At 53.7% G+C, this 18,350-nt stretch overlaps 8 protein-coding genes across 8 annotated transcripts; 4 read left to right on the top strand and 4 right to left on the bottom strand.

Moving 5' to 3' along the window:
- The first annotated feature begins 101 nt into the window (after window positions 1-101).
- Window positions 102-1,457, top strand: BJX67DRAFT_27893 (DNA-directed RNA polymerase core subunit RPB5). Its single transcript, XM_071026604.1, has 3 exons — window positions 102-406; window positions 463-545; window positions 602-1,457. Exons 1-3 carry the CDS (start codon window positions 308-310, stop codon window positions 1,125-1,127), a joined length of 708 nt encoding a protein of 235 aa, XP_070888356.1. The 5' UTR covers window positions 102-307; the 3' UTR covers window positions 1,128-1,457.
- A 220-nt stretch (window positions 1,458-1,677) lies between these two features.
- BJX67DRAFT_379396 (putative integral membrane protein Pth11-like) lies at window positions 1,678-3,384 on the bottom strand (the record flags this gene model as incomplete). The annotated part of the gene is made up of 2 exons (XM_071032555.1): window positions 1,678-2,968; window positions 3,032-3,384. The coding sequence occupies 2 exons, from the start codon at window positions 3,382-3,384 to the stop codon at window positions 1,678-1,680; spliced, it is 1,644 nt and encodes a 547-aa protein (XP_070888357.1).
- A 4,044-nt stretch (window positions 3,385-7,428) lies between these two features.
- BJX67DRAFT_348252 (nitronate monooxygenase) lies at window positions 7,429-8,961 on the top strand. The gene has a single exon (XM_071028641.1). The coding sequence runs from the start codon at window positions 7,446-7,448 to the stop codon at window positions 8,526-8,528; it is 1,083 nt and encodes a 360-aa protein (XP_070888358.1). The 5' UTR covers window positions 7,429-7,445; the 3' UTR covers window positions 8,529-8,961.
- A 79-nt stretch (window positions 8,962-9,040) lies between these two features.
- Window positions 9,041-12,696, bottom strand: BJX67DRAFT_379398 (uncharacterized protein; the record flags this gene model as incomplete). The annotated part of the gene is made up of 2 exons (XM_071032556.1): window positions 9,041-9,795; window positions 9,846-12,696. The coding sequence occupies 2 exons, from the start codon at window positions 12,694-12,696 to the stop codon at window positions 9,041-9,043; spliced, it is 3,606 nt and encodes a 1,201-aa protein (XP_070888359.1).
- A 734-nt stretch (window positions 12,697-13,430) lies between these two features.
- On the top strand, window positions 13,431-14,365 carry BJX67DRAFT_370941 (uncharacterized protein; the record flags this gene model as incomplete). Its single annotated transcript, XM_071030996.1, has 2 exons — window positions 13,431-13,436; window positions 13,721-14,365. 2 exons carry the CDS (start codon window positions 13,431-13,433, stop codon window positions 14,363-14,365), a joined length of 651 nt encoding a protein of 216 aa, XP_070888360.1.
- Window positions 14,366-14,755: 390 nt separating this feature from the next.
- On the bottom strand, window positions 14,756-15,457 carry BJX67DRAFT_379400 (uncharacterized protein; the record flags this gene model as incomplete). Its single annotated transcript, XM_071032557.1, has 1 exon — window positions 14,756-15,457. One exon carries the CDS (start codon window positions 15,455-15,457, stop codon window positions 14,756-14,758), a length of 702 nt encoding a protein of 233 aa, XP_070888361.1.
- Window positions 15,458-15,936: 479 nt separating this feature from the next.
- On the top strand, window positions 15,937-17,084 carry BJX67DRAFT_370942 (zinc-dependent alcohol dehydrogenase family protein; the record flags this gene model as incomplete). The annotated part of the gene is made up of 3 exons (XM_071030997.1): window positions 15,937-16,798; window positions 16,856-16,951; window positions 16,996-17,084. 3 exons carry the CDS (start codon window positions 15,937-15,939, stop codon window positions 17,082-17,084), a joined length of 1,047 nt encoding a protein of 348 aa, XP_070888362.1.
- Window positions 17,085-17,166: 82 nt separating this feature from the next.
- Window positions 17,167-18,144, bottom strand: BJX67DRAFT_28242 (Hsp20/alpha crystallin family protein). Its single transcript, XM_071026676.1, has one exon. The coding sequence runs from the start codon at window positions 17,919-17,921 to the stop codon at window positions 17,361-17,363; it is 561 nt and encodes a 186-aa protein (XP_070888363.1). The 5' UTR covers window positions 17,922-18,144; the 3' UTR covers window positions 17,167-17,360.
- Between the last annotated feature and the right edge of the window lie 206 nt (window positions 18,145-18,350).

Raw genomic sequence — 18,350 nt, forward strand, 5'->3', positions numbered from 1 at the left:
AATAAAAAGAGGGTAAAGAGAAAGAAAGGATGGGGAGGAGAAGAAAAGAGAGCGTCGTCGGGGAAATAATGCAGCGTGCTTTTGATCTTTCTGGCCTTTTTTTCCCTTTGGCCTTTTTGCTTCTCGGGGTTTCTGCGCCCTCCGTCGTGATTGGCGGCGCTTACTGTTGGCGCTCTTAGCGCTCCGCCGATTTTTCGATTCTCTGCAACGGCTTCCAACGTTGAGCAAAGCTTCACCCTTTGCCTCTTCACTCTCCTGTCGCTTAGGCCGAGAATTCGTCTCCTCTATTCGAACCCTCTCCGCGATCATGGACGATGAGTACAATTTCTCCGTCGACGACGCTGAACGCGAGGCGATCCGAGTCTGGCGCACATGGCGAACAGTCTTCGAGATGCTGCAAGACCGTGTATGATTTTAACCCCCCTCAATGACCTGGTCGTTACTAATTATGTGAATGAACAGGGCTACGAAGTCACAGACGAAGAAGTGAAAATCGAGCTCGACGAATTCCGAAACAAATACGTCGATGAAAAGGGATATCCAAGGTACACTCACCATCAATCGCGTCCCCTCTGAGCCCCCCAATCTAACGCTGGAAAAGCCGCGACAAGCTCAAAATCCAAGCCCGTCCCACCGAAGCCATGAAAGCAAAGTACACCCCCCTGCCGACCCCCTCAAACCGCGACCCGCAACCAGACTGCGGCACAATCTACATCGAATTCTGCCCGGACGACAGCGGCATCGGGACAAAGCAAGTGCGCTCGTTCAACCACACCGTCGACGAAGGAAACTTCCACACAGGGATCTTCATCACCAAGACGCCCATCTCGCCGTCCGCCGTGCGCCTCCTCAGCGGCATTCCCGGTCGCATCTGCGAGCATTTCCAGGAACAGGATCTCCTCGTGAACATCACGCGGCATGAGCTCGTACCGAAGCATGTGCTTTTGAGCCCCGAGGAGAAGATGCGTCTGCTGGCACGGTATCGGCTGAAGGAGTCGCAGTTGCCCCGGATTCAGGTGTCGGATCCCGTGGCTAGGTACTTGGGCTTGCGCAGGGGGCAGGTGGTGAAGATTATTCGGCGGAGTGAGACTGCGGGGCGGTATGCGAGTTATCGGTGGGTCATCTAGTCGTCTGGCGGGCTCGTTTTGTTGCGGACACCATTACGCTTCTCTCTCAGGCTCAACATACGCTCGTGTCCGTGCGGCTGGATAGCGTGTGGCTGCGGAAGCCGTTTAGGAGGAGAATACAGGTTTGATAGTCGGTGGAAAAGAGGAAATAGGCATTGGCAGCATGGCGTAAAGGCGAAAAGAAACTCTTTTAGGGCGGTGTTATGTTCCTCTTCCTTCATGGTGTATGATTTCATTTTCTAACATTCGGCATCAAAATCGACCTCTACTGCACTATTGTCCTTTTGATTATAGAAATGAACCTTTAATCCTGGCATTCTTAATTGGTAACTTGAAGTTGGCAAATTAAGATCACTGGTAAAGAGTATATATAAATATATATTCGCATAAATTAGATGTATATGTATATATGTGCAGATTGTAATTCATAACCAATAACCCAAATCCGGAACGCCGTCGCTGGATGTCAAAGGTGGAACCGGGAAATCTTGCAAAAGACTAAGCCTCCTCGTACACCACACAGGAGCCGTATAAGTCATAATCATCGAGATCATGTATTCTTCGAGAGCAACCCCCCTACATCTCGAAGCTCGAACTCATCCGTGTTCTCGAAGATAGGGGCAGACACGCCGGATTGAGTACGTGATGATGAGATGGGTGAATCAGGAGAATCACTGAAATGTACGCTGGACCCGCGTCGTCGGCCTTGCGAAGGTCGGCGGAGGCCGCCGGGGCGGGGAATGTTGAGAGAGCTGTGTGGATGGTATTGTGATGGGGAATGTGTTAGTGGGGAAATGTCTTCGGAGGCAGAGAGCAGCCCGCCGACGTCTTGCAGGGACGGCCCGCTTGCGTCGCTGAAGCGCTGTGTGTTGTTTGTTGAGGATTGCGTGTTGTGACGAGGGATACGATGGCTTGTGGAAGGAGGAGTGGGCTGGGTGAGGAGGCCGCCGACGTCAAAGATGGGAACTTCGTCGGGGGAAGAGACGACGGAGCCGTTAGATGGTCTGCGTGTCTTGTCTGTCGAGCGGACGTACTCATGCGGACTGACTTTGATGTCGAGGCTATTGCTTGTGGATGTATCGTCGTCGTCGAATTCCGGCGTCCGGCCGAACGACCAGTTTGGGTCGAGACCCCCCGTAACAATAGAGGCTGGACCGGGTTCTGTCGGTTGATGTGAGATCAATCCGGGGTCAAGGCGGATACCCATATCCCGGGCAAGGTCGGAGTCGCTTCCCCATTGATGATGGGTGATTGTTGCACGACGAGCGGAGCTGTAATCGAGGCTCTCGTTGACTGACGCGGAACCTAGGGTGTTCTTGTACTTGGGTTTCTTGACACCCTTGTCTCTGACAAAGGAGCTGATGACGACCACGTTTGAGACCGCCGTTGCGGCTAATATTTCAAGTGATGCTAAAAGTGAGCGGTACTGCTGAGAGCCCTTGTGCTGTATTACTGCAGGTATCCGGTAGCCGGTGATTCCGACTAAGATAAGGGAGAGGGCAAATAGTGTCACAAGAGAGGCTTTGCGTTTCGCGGACATATTTGTCATCATGATCAGAGGGATTGGGAAGGCGACAAGAAGCAGATCTGTAAAGATATCACATGCACCCATTGTGATCAGGTTGGCATAACCCGAGCGACATTGCGGACCCGGATCTGGGATGACCTGCCAGTGATGATGGAATGGTTGGCATTCAGCGAGTGTTGCAATTACCACTGCCACCAAGGTTGAAGCTAAGAAGTAGTATATGAAGACGAGAAAGACTCGGACCGATCGTCGCCACGTTATTCCGGCGATCCGATTGAGGAATTCGCACACAGTAAGCTTGGCGGACCAGATGCTATGTTTGAACGCAATATTAGCACGGGTGGGTGAATAAGAAACTCGTAAAGTATTGCCTTACAATATTGCATAGAATATCCGGGAAATGAGGACGAGTTTGCTCCCGATTATCCGATGTTGTATCTCTTCTTCGGTCAGACCCTCCACTTGGGTATTGTTGGTCCCCCAAATTAGAACAACATGCACAAATGCCATCCGAATTAATAAAGGAATGATGCTGGCCATCATAACCATGTCTTCACGGAAAAGGCGCTCAATGCGAACATAGCGACCACTGACGCGAGTGATGATTATGGCTAGAGATACCCCCGTTGCCCACCAACTCACCAAGAGTGTGGGATTGTCGTCGAGTCTCGTGCGAATTTCTGGAGGGATTGACGAGTATAGTCCTCGCGGTTCGAACATCGATAACATAGTCACGGCGGTTGGACCGCCCCCAGGAAGGCCCAGCGAAGTGGAAGCCCTTGGTCTTCGAGGGTTATCGTGTTACAGAAAGAGACCTGGGGCTTAATTCTGTCGTTGTCCTTCCTGCCGTCACATCATACATAATTCATGGTGACCTCAACACGCTTGATGGGCACGTGCCTCCTATCAATGTGCGGTGGTCAAGCTTCGCAGAGCGGAGAATAACGGCGCGGCGATCCTGGAGGAAGAGGTCGATCGGGAGGGATTATGGCGGTGATCTCGATTGGAAGGAAACTTTCGCGATCGAATGCCGTCGAAAGAGACCCGAATTCGACTGAAGGCTCGAGTCCTCGTTGTACAGATCAGGGATCGTGGCTGGGGTTGGATTTTGTATTATGTTTGGCCAAAAAAGAAAATACAGTGGATTTCACCGCCAGTGTGACATCGAAACCCAAGGAGGAGAGGCAGTTTCGTGCCCACAGGATGCCGTCAAATGGCTCGAGGAGAAAGAAAGTGCGAAGGAGGAAGGATCGAAGCAGTGATTCTGAGAGGAGAGGCAGTTTTTTGCCTTCAGAACCATGGGAGTAATCATGGCTCGTGGAGCTCCTCCACAGAGATAGCGAGACATATCACTCTATGTTACGATGTCAGCCCCAAAAAGCACTTGTCAGCGATAACAGTGGACCTTTAAGATTGGGGCGCAGGCCATGGCTCCCCAACCGCGATAGCCTCTGATATTGTGAACCCAACCAGGACTGGTCAGGCACTTGGCAAACCCAGGAAAGCGCCATTTTCAGTGTTGATTTGGCCCCTTGGCACGAGCGACGGCATCATGGAGGGGACAAATGAGATGAGCGCGATGTGGGTGCTTGACCCCGACGAGGAGTGGATCGATGGCCGTTGGACCAGCGCGACGAAGACTCGAAGAGCCATTCACCATGCCGATCGAGGGGCCAATTGTGGCCTGTCTTTTTTCAGCTGCTTCCATCTTGAGGATAACTGATTCGAGGGCTCATGCGGACCCCGCGATCGACTTGGAGGGAGCCTCGTTTGCGAAGTGCGGTGATTCGTCGGCAACGGTCCAGACGTTTGGTAAATCGCCCACATGGACCGTAATCAGTTGGCCCACAGTTGATTGGCAGGATTCTTTGAGACCTGGGTGGTCTCATGGCTCAGTGAGGACAATAACCATGGATGCAGGGCGACGAGAGATGCCCGACAAGAGAGAGAATCGGGAGATTGGGCTCCCGACCACATGCCCAGAACCTCTGGACAAACTCATCGTCGACATCGACATCGACACCAGAGGGAAGACCAACTGAGCTTCTCCCACAACTGATGTTTCAATCAAGGTTTTCCATCCAAAGCGATGCTACCTTGGCCAAAGCTCCTCCAATTGCGGCAATCGCGCACGAGTGACTGCTCTCTCCTGCAGATCTCCGGGATCGCTTCCAGGGACTGGTCGACCTCGTTTCACCACTGTCAGCCGTCAAAGCCCGTCAAGAGAGCCTCTTAACGGCCCGAATCTTGTTCCGTTGTCCTGTTCTTTGGTCGGCTTCAATGTCAATCTCTCTCACATGTGATGGCTCGCAAACGAAATGGGCGCGCACGGCCATCCATCCACGAAGTTGCGGTATTTTCCGACGAAGACTGTCAACATTGTGTTTCAAGCTAAGCATCCCCGCCGAAGGCTGCTGTTTGGTCCAAATTCCGAGCTTGTGACAAAGATAATTCACTTGGCTGATATCACTCTTGTCTCTCAAAGCCGGGCAAACTGATACTGACCCGCTCCTCAATGCCAACCTCGGCGGGTCTGGTCCCTGAAGAGCTGAGCATGCGAGACACATCTCAGCACCGGATTTCTACCAATAAAAGCCTCGGACAAGAGTTTTGTATTCTCAGGAAGATATCTTTCATGATTCCAGAAGAAGATTATCATTTCGTGTGCCAGTCCAGCGGACGGACTCCTGTGGGAGATTCAAGTCACAAATTAGCGTCTTTGCTAACATTCCTGCGAAGGGAGGGGCGTTGCTGGATTGTCGTTGGGGGAAGCGACTGCGGGTGCAGGTCCTGTCCTCGAGAAGCAGCAAAATCGCCACCTCGAGGGAGACTCGCTGTGGGATTATTGATCAGCTCGGCTTCCCGAGGCTGATCCTGGGCAAGACCGCGTCAGCGGCGAGTGTCTCTGATAAGATTTCCGCCGTGCTCGTGTTCATCCTGCACTGGCGCTTAGCCACGGCTTTGGGAGAACACTTCGGGATCGTCGTTCGAGCGGTCTGGCAGATCTGGGGCCGCTTTCCTGGAGAGTCTGCAAGAGCTTCGTTGGCCTCCTCACATTGCAGGAAGAGGGAAAGTTCCGCACACTTGCAATGCGTGATCAAGGAGATCAAGGACAGAAGCTGGGTGGGGTGTCGAGAAACTTGTTGACGTTTCTCATGCCATACCCCCTATCTCAACTGTATTACATGGCTAACAAACGTCACCGATTCCGAATGGCACGCGCAAACTGCCTATCTCAGCGGATGTGGTGGACGACTGCACAATATCGCCTGATGCGAAAAGCCCCCACATCGCGCGAAGTAATTGGACGTCAGTTCCTTTCCACTCGACCCTCAATAGACCCCGCCTTTTTCTTTCCCCGTCTCTCTGTAACTTCATTTCATTCGGGCAATCGGCCCCTAAACCTCATTTGGAGGGCGTATGCAAGCGATGGGCTCAGGCTTTATAAGAGGTTAAACCCCTGAAAATTCCTTCTGGGCTCGGCATGGCATGTGATGGCATTGGGTGTGTGGGGGCTAGCATGGCATGCTGCGCCTTTGGCGGGTATGGAAGTGCTCATCTTGCTTTCATCTAGACAAAAGGTTTGTGGCAGGTGTCGAGATAAACGCTGGCCACTTTTAGAGGCATGTGTCCTTGGTGGTAAAGATGCGGGTTTGCTAGATATCGCTTCCCGTGGGTTGGCAGCCTTCGGTGACTTTCCTGATAGAATTCCGGTACTGCTCCGACAAACAACCGACTACAAATTTGTTGCCGGGTCGCCTGGATTCTTTCTTCCTCGCTCTGGAGCTCTCACTTACGGATATGCTGTCATCCCGTCTTAGGATCGCGGGAGGGCATTGCTCAATCAGGGAGAAGCTTCTCTACTTCCTGGAGAGCAAAACGTCGCGAACAGTGTCCTGACCCCTGATTCTCGAGTCTCCGACAACTGGCCAGTGTTAGACCTGCTCACGTATCAGTTTGGTTCTCAGCGATGGCAGGGATGTCGTCAGATTCCGACCTGGGAAGCTCTACTTGGCCTAACCCTCCGGAGGCACTCAAGGCACTCGTGAAATATGCAGAAAACAGGACGAAGTCCAAGGGGTTTTGCGGATGCACGGGTGCTGGTTGGAATTGAGTTTGTCTCGGTATTCTGTCTGGCCTGCCTGATAGTGCTGCACTTGTGCTTTCACTAGGTTAGCCGAAGTCAGGCGCTCATTCCTGTTTTCGCGAACAACCAGAGGCATCCTCCAACCCTGACAGAGCCAACATACGCTTAGCTCATATCAGGGCGCCGAGAAATCCGAACACCCGGATCAGGCCTGCAGGTACGTTCACTCGCGGCCCCAGATTTCGAGATCTGGCAGCCCTTCTTCGCGGATTAAATGAGCCCGCCCTGCATGTGTCCGTAAATGCTTCTCGAGGAAGGGAAAGTAGCAAGGCATAATCTGGGAGAGGTGCCCAAAACTTTTGCCATGGGCTACCACCTGCCGCACATCAGCTCTCGTTGATTGAGAGGATGCAGTGACCTCATGCATGGGCGTGCGTGACGTTCGATTGGTCTGCAAGGTCGACCGGGTTGAGGAGGCTGTATGACTAGATCGACTTGACAGCCTCGCAAGGCGTTGCCATGCGGCTTTGGCTGTAACGAATAACTCGCACATACATTTCATACATTCTCAACACACCTTCCCGGCTCCGCCGAGTTGCCTCTTTCCGAATTAGTCATACTTCGGTCATCTTTCCTTGGCTGTCACAATCCTGATACTTCAACTTTCTGTACTTTCTTCTGTTCATCGTATTTTAGCTTCAAAATGCCTCAGCTCCTCCTGTCTTCCAAGATTGCTCTCTCCTACCCATGGGTGAAAGCGCCTTTCGTCGTAGGCGCTCCCATGCGGGTGATGTCGGGTGCAGCGCTCGCGGTAGCCGTTTCCCGAGCCGGTGGGTTGGGCTTCATAGGGCCCAGCGTAAAGACCAAAGATATGGCCGCCGATCTCGAGGAGGCATCGAGTATTGTTAACGGTCTTCGGGGATCGTTAGCAGCATTCCACAATATCCAGGCCCCCGTTCTCCCCATTGGTGTGGGTTTCCAGCTGTGGAGCGACGAGATCGAAATAGCTGCGTCAACTATCCGAAAATTCAAACCATGCGCTGCCTGGCTTTTTGCCCCGCGCAACGGTCAGCGGGATTTGGATGACTGGTCGCGTCGGATTCGGGATGCGTCGTCACAAACGCAGATCTGGGTGCAGATCGGCACAGTGGACGAGGCGAAGAGGCTGCTACGTGAGGGATCGGTCCTGCCGGATGTGGTCGTGGTTCAGGGGGCTGAGGCTGGAGGCCATGGCCGAGCAGATGATGGGCTTGGATTGATGACATTGTTCCCGGAAGTTGCTGATGTGCTGGCTCCGAAGAGGGAGGTCCTACTGTGTGCTGCGGGGGGGATTGCCGATGGACGGGGTGTGGCAGCTGCGCTCTGCCTCGGAGCATCGGGCGTCGTCATGGGTACGCGCTTCCTCGCTGCAACTGAGGCACGTATAGCCGCTGGGTATCAAGGGGAAATCGTGCGGGCGACTAATGGGGCTGTGTCAACGACACGGACCCTGCTTTACAACCAGCTTCGAGGGACGGTAGGATGGCCAGCTGGATATAGCCCGCGCACGATCATCAACCGCTCGTTTGTTGAGTCTCAGGAAGGGCGACCATTTGAAGAGCTGCAGGAACTTCATGACAAGGCTCTCAAATCTGGTGATGCTGGCTGGGGACCAGAGGGGAGACTTGCAACCTACGCCGGTGCTGCTATTGGGTTGATTCACGAAGTAAAAGACGCAGAGGCTATCGTTCATGATGTCCAAGAGGAGGTATTGAGGCGTTTTGCACTTGCGCAGAATGGCAACTAGCCTGGACTCTCTTGAGACTCGCAGAACACCTGTAGATGCCTGGAATCGCAGCGCTCGAGTTAAGGGTGGCTGGACTCGGATGCCATTCTAGGTGAATGTCCATTATGAAAGGTGCTGCCATCCCAGCCAAATACGGGCGAACGACTGGGTTGGGTCCTGCTCTTTTGGGAATCCGCCATCGTTCCTTCCTTTCTTGATGGGAGATGGCCTACTGGGCTTCCATCCAGGCGGGGAAGGTGCAACCCTAATCGGTCCACTGCGCCCCGGGGCCTGGGTCGCAGCTTCCTGATACTAACTACATGTAAACAATAAAACAAATACAGCAGGTGCGGCCCGGAACCCTCGGCTGAAGACTCCCAATTTTTGTGAATCCTGCAATGCTCTTTCCATATTTGGTACAGTGGCCGTTGGGGGAAGCTGCGACCCGACGTTGTCCTACTGGGGATCTCACTTTTATGGTTGATTTCCATACATTCATCTAGTAGCTGCTCCTTTATATCTACCTCATCTCCTCACTCTTCTTGGGTTTGGCCGGAGAGACCACTATTAAACAGCAAGTCAACCCTATTCTCGCGGTCCCACACCCTCACACCGTCGCTTTTCCGCCGGAAATACAGAATCCGATGCGTCGGGATGAACGCCTCATCCGTTAACTCGGCTTTCCATTGCGCTACTGGCGTCTCCCTGTCCCCGAGGAAGCGGTCATCGTAGCCAACGATATAATCGTCGATATCGATATTTGGGTCCCAGCGTAATCGGCTGAGCACGTCGCTCGCTGGGCGGAGTCTCCCGCCGCTCGAAACTGTAGTGCCAGCGCTAGCTCGCAGTCGTGCGCGGATGGGGAGGTTGTGCTTTGGCTGGTTGTCATCGTTTTCATCCTCTTCTGTACCGTAGGGTTCATCGTCTTCATCGTCATCGTCATCGTCGTCATATGGATCCTCCACAACCCATGAGGCGCTGTCGGGCCGGAGACCGCGAACTCCAGATGCTGAGACCAAGGCTACGTCAACCCAGTTGGACGACGCGTCGAAGTACTTTTCATCTCCGCGGATCTGCTCAGCAAACGTATTCAGAAAAGCAATGAGGGCGATTTCCGCCGACTGTCGGTCTGCGGCAGCCCTGGTCCCGGGAGAAGCATACTCGCCCTTGGTCAGGCCGATCAGATAGCAACCCTGATACTCAGCGTCGTCTTCGTTTCCGTCTTCCTGATCCGTAAACCGTGTGGGCCAGATTCGCGCGTGGATATCGGGGAATTTTCGTTGGATATCTGGAGATCGATTAGCACAGGAAGTATTTGCAGGAGAGATTGTCACACACCGACGAGAAGCGACACACATCGCCACTCTAACCACCCGACCAACTTCCTCCCCTTCATGGCTCCCGCGCCCCAGTGTTGCACGTTCACCTTGACGTAGCTCGGGTACGAGGTGAGGAAGTCCTCCACACCACTGGATGTGTCAACAGGTCCGAGGAGGTCTGTCCAGGTAATCTCTCCCTGTCGCGATAACAGCGCATCCATCCGCTTGAACTCCTGCTCTAGTGTTCGAGAAGACGGGAGAGATGCACTCCTCGCGACGTTAACTTTTGGTACATGCTGTGTGAGAATCACAATCGGTTCTCGTGCTGACCGGAAGTAGCGGGGGGCCGTCTTGTAGAACCCAGGATCGTAGACGGTCTCGCGGTGCCACGGGAACTGAGCATAGGACCTGAAGAACGTGACGATTAAGTCCGTTGGAGAGCCGGGGCCAGTCTTGGAGAAAGAAAGTTTGCAAACTCGAGAGAGAAGTTGTGCAATATGGATACCTCCCAGGTACCCTAGTTTTGACGAGTAGATTCCCCGACGCTGGGCCCAAATCTTGATAAAGCGGTAGGCAAGGCGAAATGCGGCAAGGTCGGGGATGGTGCGCTGGAGGTAGTGCATGTCCCGAACGGGGTTGAGTTTGAGTAAAGACTGCATCGGGAGGTCGAACGCTGGATCATCCGCTGGCAGTTGTAGGGCTTGGGGCCAGCTTTCAGCAACACGTGTGGCAGCACAATACTGCAGATCTGCTCGTACGCCACGAACTTCCAACTCCAACATCGTGCCGGACGCGGCCTTGACCTTGCGTAGGATTTTGATCTCGCCGTCAGTTGCCCTGCGGAGCTTTGCCACTATGAGCGCGAAGAATGTCCGCGGACTGACCTGTCCGATGGCAAGGAGGTCAATATCGGATGAGCCGGTCCAGACACCGAGTCCGTATGATCCAACAGGTACGACGGCGAATGACAGGTTCAGTCTTGTGTCCAGGGATAGATTGGGATCCCGCTGGTTTACGACCTCTCCGATAAGCTGGATAGCCTCTCGTCGCTGGTCGATTTCCTCAGTCGACGGGAAGGCATGGTAATCTCTCAAACACTGCATCAGTCCGTCGATGCCGCCGAGGGAGGGTGGTGACTTCCAATTGCCGAGAGTGGGTTTTCTATGGGAAGGATCCTCAGAATCATCCTGATCGCTTACCCGCAACACTGCTCGAATTCCCCAGTGGTCACTCCCCAGGTGGCCATCAGACTCTGGAACACCAAACTGGTTGAAGCGGAATACACTAAACCTTTCTCCCCGAACCAGAATGCGATCGTATCTCTGCGGACGACCGTGGAAGCTCTGCCCTACGATACGAGCGGCAAGCTCATTCCCAGTTGGATCGAATGTAGCCCCTTCTTCACCCTCATAAAGAGCGCCAAACTCCAACGTATCGAGATCACCGCCAGACCCTCCGGCCCTACCGGCGAAGTAACAATCCGAAAGGCCAGCTTCGGCCAGCATACCGTCTAGCGAGGACAAGACGGACGCAGCCTGCTGAGAGATGGACTTGCGTTTCATAGCCGCATCGATCGTGTAAGACGAGGTTGTGATATTGAAATCACCCGCGACAATCCAGTGGCTCTTTGCATAGTTGGTAGAGAGATGCTTGAGGACTGTCTGGAGCTGAGACCGCTTCGCGAGTATTGAGCCATCGGAAAGACCACAAGTGAGATGCAACCCGGCTACCACAAAAGGCGAGACTCCCAGACCGTCCAGCTGGAGGACCACGGCTCCCTTGTGTCGCTTCTCAAACGGCAGCCACTCCCAGTGGAAGCACCACCGACTGAGCATGACGATGTTCCGCAGGCTCGTCAATGGGCTAATATCAGCTTGGTCAGGTGGGCCATGGGTTGCGAATGGGTATCGTTGCCGGATTTCGGGGTCTTTCAGTAGAAAGGAGAGGAATTCGTCCGACACCTCTTGCAGGACGAGGATATCGGCAGTCGCAGCGGTAGAGAGCAGATTCTGGAGAAGGATCGGGTATCTTTCGGTGGGTGGGGGATGGGGAGAGTCGATGAGGACGTTGTACGAGGAGACCGCCAGAGACGGTTCAATCTGACTCGCTTCTGCTGAAGGAGATGCAGGAACTGCGACCCATTTACCCTCGCCGTTACCGCTACCGTCTCTATATTGGAAAGTTACCCCAGTCTCAGGCTGGGATTTTGGAGGCGCCAGTGTTCCGATATTCGAGACAACAACCTGGCCGCTGGAATCACACCCCGGCCCTGGAGTGATAGCACATTCTCCAGCGAGAGAAATGGTACCCCAAATCTCCATGCGCGAAGTCGTAGTCACCTCCTGCGATCGATCACGAATCAGAATGGCCAGCTCTCCGATCTCCCACTGAACAGCAGGGATCAGAGCCGCTTTCTCCAACAGAAACTGCCGCTCGGAGATATTCTCGGCGTCGCTCTGTCCAATGGTCAGATGCAAGGGACCGGGTTCCCGCGCTTGGCTATGCTCGAAGGCATCTAGAATCTGCCGCCGTAATTCAATCAGGGCCTGGGACCCTGGACTCCCACTATCCGTGAGGTAGATCGTACTGCTGCGTCGGTGGGAGAAGAGTTCTGATTTATCCAAGCGGAGCTGAATTGTGTCGTGCGCTCCATAGGCAAGAACAGATTGTACAATCTTCGACGCCCGAGGGAGCTCCTCTGGCGCGACAAAGGGGTAAATCAGGTTGACATGTGGTGGCCATCGACCGTGTGCTTTATCGTACAGCGCTCGGAGACGCTGGACGTCGCCAACGAGGTGTGAGGGGGGGATCACGCAGAGGGCTGTTTCGTATGAGGTGAGAGGGAGCTGGCGGTCTTCCAGAGACGCCATAATTAGATATGCTGCGAAATTATCTAAAAATCCAGAAAGTAAAAAGATTACAGAATTCGAAGGCGAGTGGTTGGATTCAATTTGTTGTGTTGTCTCGTCCGCCATCATATCTTTTTATACATCTCAATGGCTCCCTCGACGATCGTCAAGGCTGACCCCAAGCCACAGCGCATCTGGATCTGGTCATCGTGAACCTCCATCGCCGCAGCTCGTGTGGGTTCAAGGAAGCGAAAGACTGACTCACGGTGGCTGTGCCTGAGTCACCAGTCGATCGCGATGGATTCGTGAGTCAACGAATGGAATCATTCAATTCATGGAGAAGAGAAATTGATCTTCAGGCTCACAGTTGGACGACTCCAAAAAGAAAAGTCAAATCAGCAGTGAAGCGAGGCCCTGAGAAAGGGTTCGACATGTGGGCGCCTATGGTGGATGTCGCGCAGCTTGGCGTCCAGCAAGGCGCTCCACCAACCACTTCCCCCACCCACCACCGCAGAGAAAGTGTTGGATAAAATTAGAAAAAGCGAAACTAAGAAAATATATATATATATATAAATATGTATGATAGAATATTGTTATGCTCCTCAAAGAAGACGAAGATCCGTGTTAGAATTCCTCTTCACTTCTTAGCACCGTTCTAAATATACTTAGGGCAGAATTCTGAACTTGGCTGAGGGGACTGGGATGATTGTCCTGCATCTGATAGCAGGGTGTGCGAAAATAGCGACCAGTCACACATGCATGTCGATTAACATATCCCTCTCGAAGAGGGTTGAAGATGTGTGATTCTCCGTTATTTTATTTTATTTTTTTTTTTTTTAGGCAGCGCACAGGCAACACCCCGGAATTGTGGGGCAGGTATCAAGCATTCGTATTCCCACCAACGACTCCAGGCTTAATTACGAGGCTGATTCCCCGCCAGAAACCCTTTCCACGGATTTCCCCCCAAAGACTGCACAATCCAGAGAGGGTAGACTTCAAACCAAAAATGGAGCCCCCCGAGCAGGAACACGATATTCTCACCGAGGACGCAAGAGAATCTATCGCCTGGCGCGTGAAATCAGCCTTCTACACCCCCGACGAGATCGTCGACATAGTTTCCGAGTCGATCGCAGACGATGAGACTGAGAACCAAATCACGCTTTCAGCCGCCAAACGCGCCGTCCGCTCGGCACTTGCGCTCGAATGGGCTGCACAACTCGAGCGCCAGCGCTCCTGGCCGATAGATCAGCCGACAGTCTCTGAGAAGCTTGCGAGGGCGTTTGGTTCGCTGGAGCAGAACCATCAGATCCTGGCTCGGATGAATCTGGCTTGTTGTCAGAGGTGCGGTGTTGATGAGATCTCTGGTGATCGGGATGAGGATGTGACGAGGGGTTATGTCTTCTTCCATGAGCAGGATACCGAAGGCGTTGTGGATGGAGGGGATCTTCATCTCGCCTTCGGGTCGTTCACGAAGTCTGAAAGGAAGAATATCGATGTTGGGAGCATTATCGTTAGGTCCCTGCGAAGGGCTGGGTTATCGGTCGAATGGCCTGAGAATGCTGGGACGAGGATTTTGGTCCGGTGCGGGGAGTGGAGGAGGAGGTTTGAGGAGATGGAGGATTTTGAGGATGTGCAGGATTTTGATTTTGAGGGGGGTGGGAGTGAGGATGACAGTGAGAGCGAGGTCTGAGTCTGGGTCTGATATTGAGTTGGAGGTTGATGAGAGCGAGGTTGAGGAGCTTCGGACCCTGGAGAATGTTGATATATACCCAGAGTGCATACGACAGACAACCAGAACAACGCTAATGTCTGCTTGAGGTTATAAATGCTCCCACAGCCCACGAAACTGAACCATCGGTAAACAACTCAAGCCACGCCCTGTTCCGATTCCATATCCACATCATCATCCAACTAATCCAACTCCAACTCCAGCAGGGAGGCGACTGGAGATCAGGATCTGAAATCCATAGCGCCTGGTTGTCTATCCTCTGCAGTCTCATCCACGAATATATGAATTGCTTGGGGTCCCCGAAACACTGCTAGAGAAGGTCTGCCCTGCTGGATACCATTATACAACTCATCACAGAATCCTCATCGCGGCCTCCGCAATATTCACAGCCTGCAGCTCCTGATTCTTAATCACAGTCACCAAATAATTGACCCCATAATCCGACACAGCATGCACAATCACATTCTCCCCATACCCGCAGTCCCGCTCGTCCGGCTGCGCCTCACTATACTCCGCAAAGCTCTCCTTCGTGATCCCATCCTCGGGCGAGAGCAACACCGTACTGGCAAACTTCCTCGCCTCGTCGTAAGAGGTAAACGTCCCCTCGACATTGATGTCGCGCACTCGACACTCCTCGTCGCCGTCGCCGCCGGTATACTCTACACTCGCCTGTAGCACATAAAACAGCGGCACCGACACCCGTCCATCAGCAAGTTCACTCGTCAACCCCATCTTGTTTGGCGTCGTGTCAATCCTGACGCGGAACGTCGTCCCGTCCGGCGCCGTCGCATGCACCATGACCCCTTTGCCGGGACCTTGTTCACCGTGTTCATGTTCAGCGAGATGCGTGCGCGTCTCGTAAGTCTCGAACCACTCGCGCTCGTACCCGGCCTCGTAGAGACAGCTGTGCGCGGCGGCCTTTGCGGCCAGCAGCGAGGTGTATGTGCCTGGGATGCGGACCTTTTCGACGACGTTGTTCGGGTTTTTGGTGATGTGGGAGGTTGTGAGGAGGACATGGTAAAGGTTTTCGGGTGTCTGTTGTTTGGTTTCCATTGTGATGACGGTTATTAAGGGATCAGCTGTTGTTTAGCAAGGGCTGTGGTGTGCTCTGCTATTTATGGAGAGGTATAGATTAGGGTTTGTCGTTGGTCCACCCGGATGTCACACCACGCGTCAGGAGACTAGGGTTGGCGAACCACGTACTCTCGATATATCTTGCGATGCTAGTGGGCAGACATTTGGCGTTTTCTCTTGTCAGGACTGATCACCAAGGGAGTACTTCCAGCACGTCAGATCAGACCTACGGACAAGGGAGCTGTGCAGATTCGTGCAGATTCGTATCCAAGGCAGATTGTCACAATGTTCGGCATTCGACTACGTGCGGCTCTTCGACGCTGCCCTGCAGCTCTACGAGTCAGTCACAATGGACCCTTTTTCCAGTCAACAAGATGCTACACTCAATCGCAGGTAAGCACCTATCTCGCCAGAGAAACTGCAAGTAACAGAAAAAAATTCGGCAGCCCGCGGACACAATGAAAGCCCTCGTCTACACAGACCGCAATGAATGCGCAATCCAAGACCGCCCAATTCCCACAATCCAATCGCCCACCGACGCAATCGTCAAAATGCAGCACACCACCATCAGCGGCACAGACCTGCACATCCTCAGCGGCGACCTCCCCGTCGTCGAACCCGGCCGCGTCCTCGGCCACGAGGGGATCGGAACAATCGCCTCCCTCGGTTCCGCAGTCTCCGAGCGCGACCTCTACATGGGCGACCAGGTCCTCATTAGCTGCATTACCTCGTGCGGCGTGTGCGCCGCCTGTCGGAGGTCCCTGACCTCGCACTGCCATAGTGGCGGTGGATGGGCGCTCGGGTGCGTCATTGACGGGACGCAGGCGGAGTACGTGCGCATCCCGCATGCCGCGTCGTCGCTGCATAGACTGCCCACGAACATCGACGCGAGGGCGTGTGTGGCGTTCTCGGCCGCCCTGCCCACGGGCTACGAGTGTGGGACGCTGCATGCGAACGTGCAGCCCGGCGACCGGGTCGCGATTGTGGGTGCGGGCGCGGTGGGGCTGTCGGCGTTGCTGACGGCGAGGCTGTATACGCCGTCGTTGATTGTCGTCATTGACCTGGACGAGACGCGGCTGGCGCATGCGAAGAGGCTGGGGGCGGACGAGGTGATTAACCCCGTGCGAAGCGATGCGATGGAGAGGCTGGATGAGTTGTCCGGGGAGCATGGGTTTGACTCGGCGATTGAGGCTGTTGGGCGGCCGCAAACGTTTGAGCTGTGTCAGAGGCTCGTTGGGCCTGGGGGGTCGATTGCGAATATAGGCGTGCATGGGCAGCGAGCTGAGATAGTACTGGATAGGATGTGGGATCATAATATCAGTACGTCTGCAGCGGGCAAGATTGCTGACGGTTATCGTCTGCTGACTCGTCCTTTAGATATCAAAACCGGCTTGGTGGATACGGTGACTATTCCGACGCTGCTGAAGCTGTATCAATCGCGCAAGATTGATCCGTCTAAGCTATTCACGCATCGTAAGTGTCTCTTTGTGCTACTATACCCATCTAACCAGGCATAGAGTATCGGTTTTCGGATATCGTCGAGGCGTACCACAGCTTTCAGCATCCGGCCAAGGACGGTATGCTCAAGGTCGAGATCCAATTCTAGACTGCGGAATACTGTACCTTACATGGATCTCTATCATGAATTTCGTAATAAATCGCAGTTAGTGGCCATGGACAAGCATGAATAGTTTGAATATACCCTGAGTGCGCACGAAAGACAGGATTCTGGTTCATGGAGAAACTGTTTACCACTAAGTATTAGATTACTGGCAGCGTATATCAAGTGAGATTATGGCGATACTAAGCGTCTCATTCAATTTCACAAAAGCACCATAAATCCAAAGACCAAACCAGACACCACAATCAACACCAGCATCAGCTAGGTAACCTCAATCCGCTTCCCCGCCGCAACCTCCTTTGCCTTCGGCACCGTAATCGAAAGAACCCCATTCCTCAAACTCGCACTCACACCATCCTGTTCCACAGGCCCCGGAAAGCTAAACGACCGCCGAAAGTCCCCCGTCGACCGCTCCATGCACCACCACGAGCCCTCCGGGTCCTCCGTCGAGCTCCGGCTCTCCGTATGGCCCTTGACGTTCAGCGTCGCCGGGTCCGAGAAGTCCAGCGTTAGATCCTTTTTCTCGACTCCCGGCAGCTCCCCGTCTAGCTCGTAGGCGTCCTTTGTTTCGCGGAAGTCGAACCGTGGCGAGTATGCGGCGCCTGCGGCTGCGAAGTCTGTGCCCCAGGTGCGGTTTGTGAGGCTTGAGTCTAGGTCATCGAGGGCGCGCATCAGGGAGAAGATTCCTCCTCCGCCTGTGTTGCCGGGACGGCGTTGCATCAAAGACATGGTTCTTGTTTGGAGGTGAGATGGACTGAGACGGATGGGATGGTATTTGAGGGTGTTGAGCGCGCTCAACTTGGATAGCAGTTGCTTGGACATTTGCTTTGCTGTGGGTTCTACGGTGAGAGGACTCGGTATTTATGTTTCGTAGCTGGATCATGCGACTCTTGCCCACTGGTCAAGGGAGTCAAGACAACATATAACACTACGCCCAGGTGCAAGAGGACATGGAATTGTGCCACCAGGTAGTCACACGACCAGTTATCACATTGGTGCCACTATCTGGTCAACCGCTCTACTGGTCCCACTAGCGGAGTCCACTATATAAACGAATGGGATGGAGAAAGCTGCCATTTGCGCAGAAGTTGCGAGAAACTAAATATGACGACAAGACCCCTGGTGGCCGGCCAGTAACTCCGAACGATCTTTGTCGTGCCACTGAGAGCCGTAACAATGGAACCGCCTTCGATGGAACTTGGTTCTCGAGTCCGTCGGTGTGGTTCCACCCACAGCTACGAATGAGTAGAT

The sequence above is a fragment of the Aspergillus lucknowensis genome (genome assembly GCF_044049455.1).
Source record: "Aspergillus lucknowensis strain CBS 449.75 chromosome Unknown BJX67scaffold_10, whole genome shotgun sequence".
NCBI lineage: Eukaryota > Fungi > Ascomycota > Eurotiomycetes > Eurotiales > Aspergillaceae > Aspergillus > Aspergillus lucknowensis.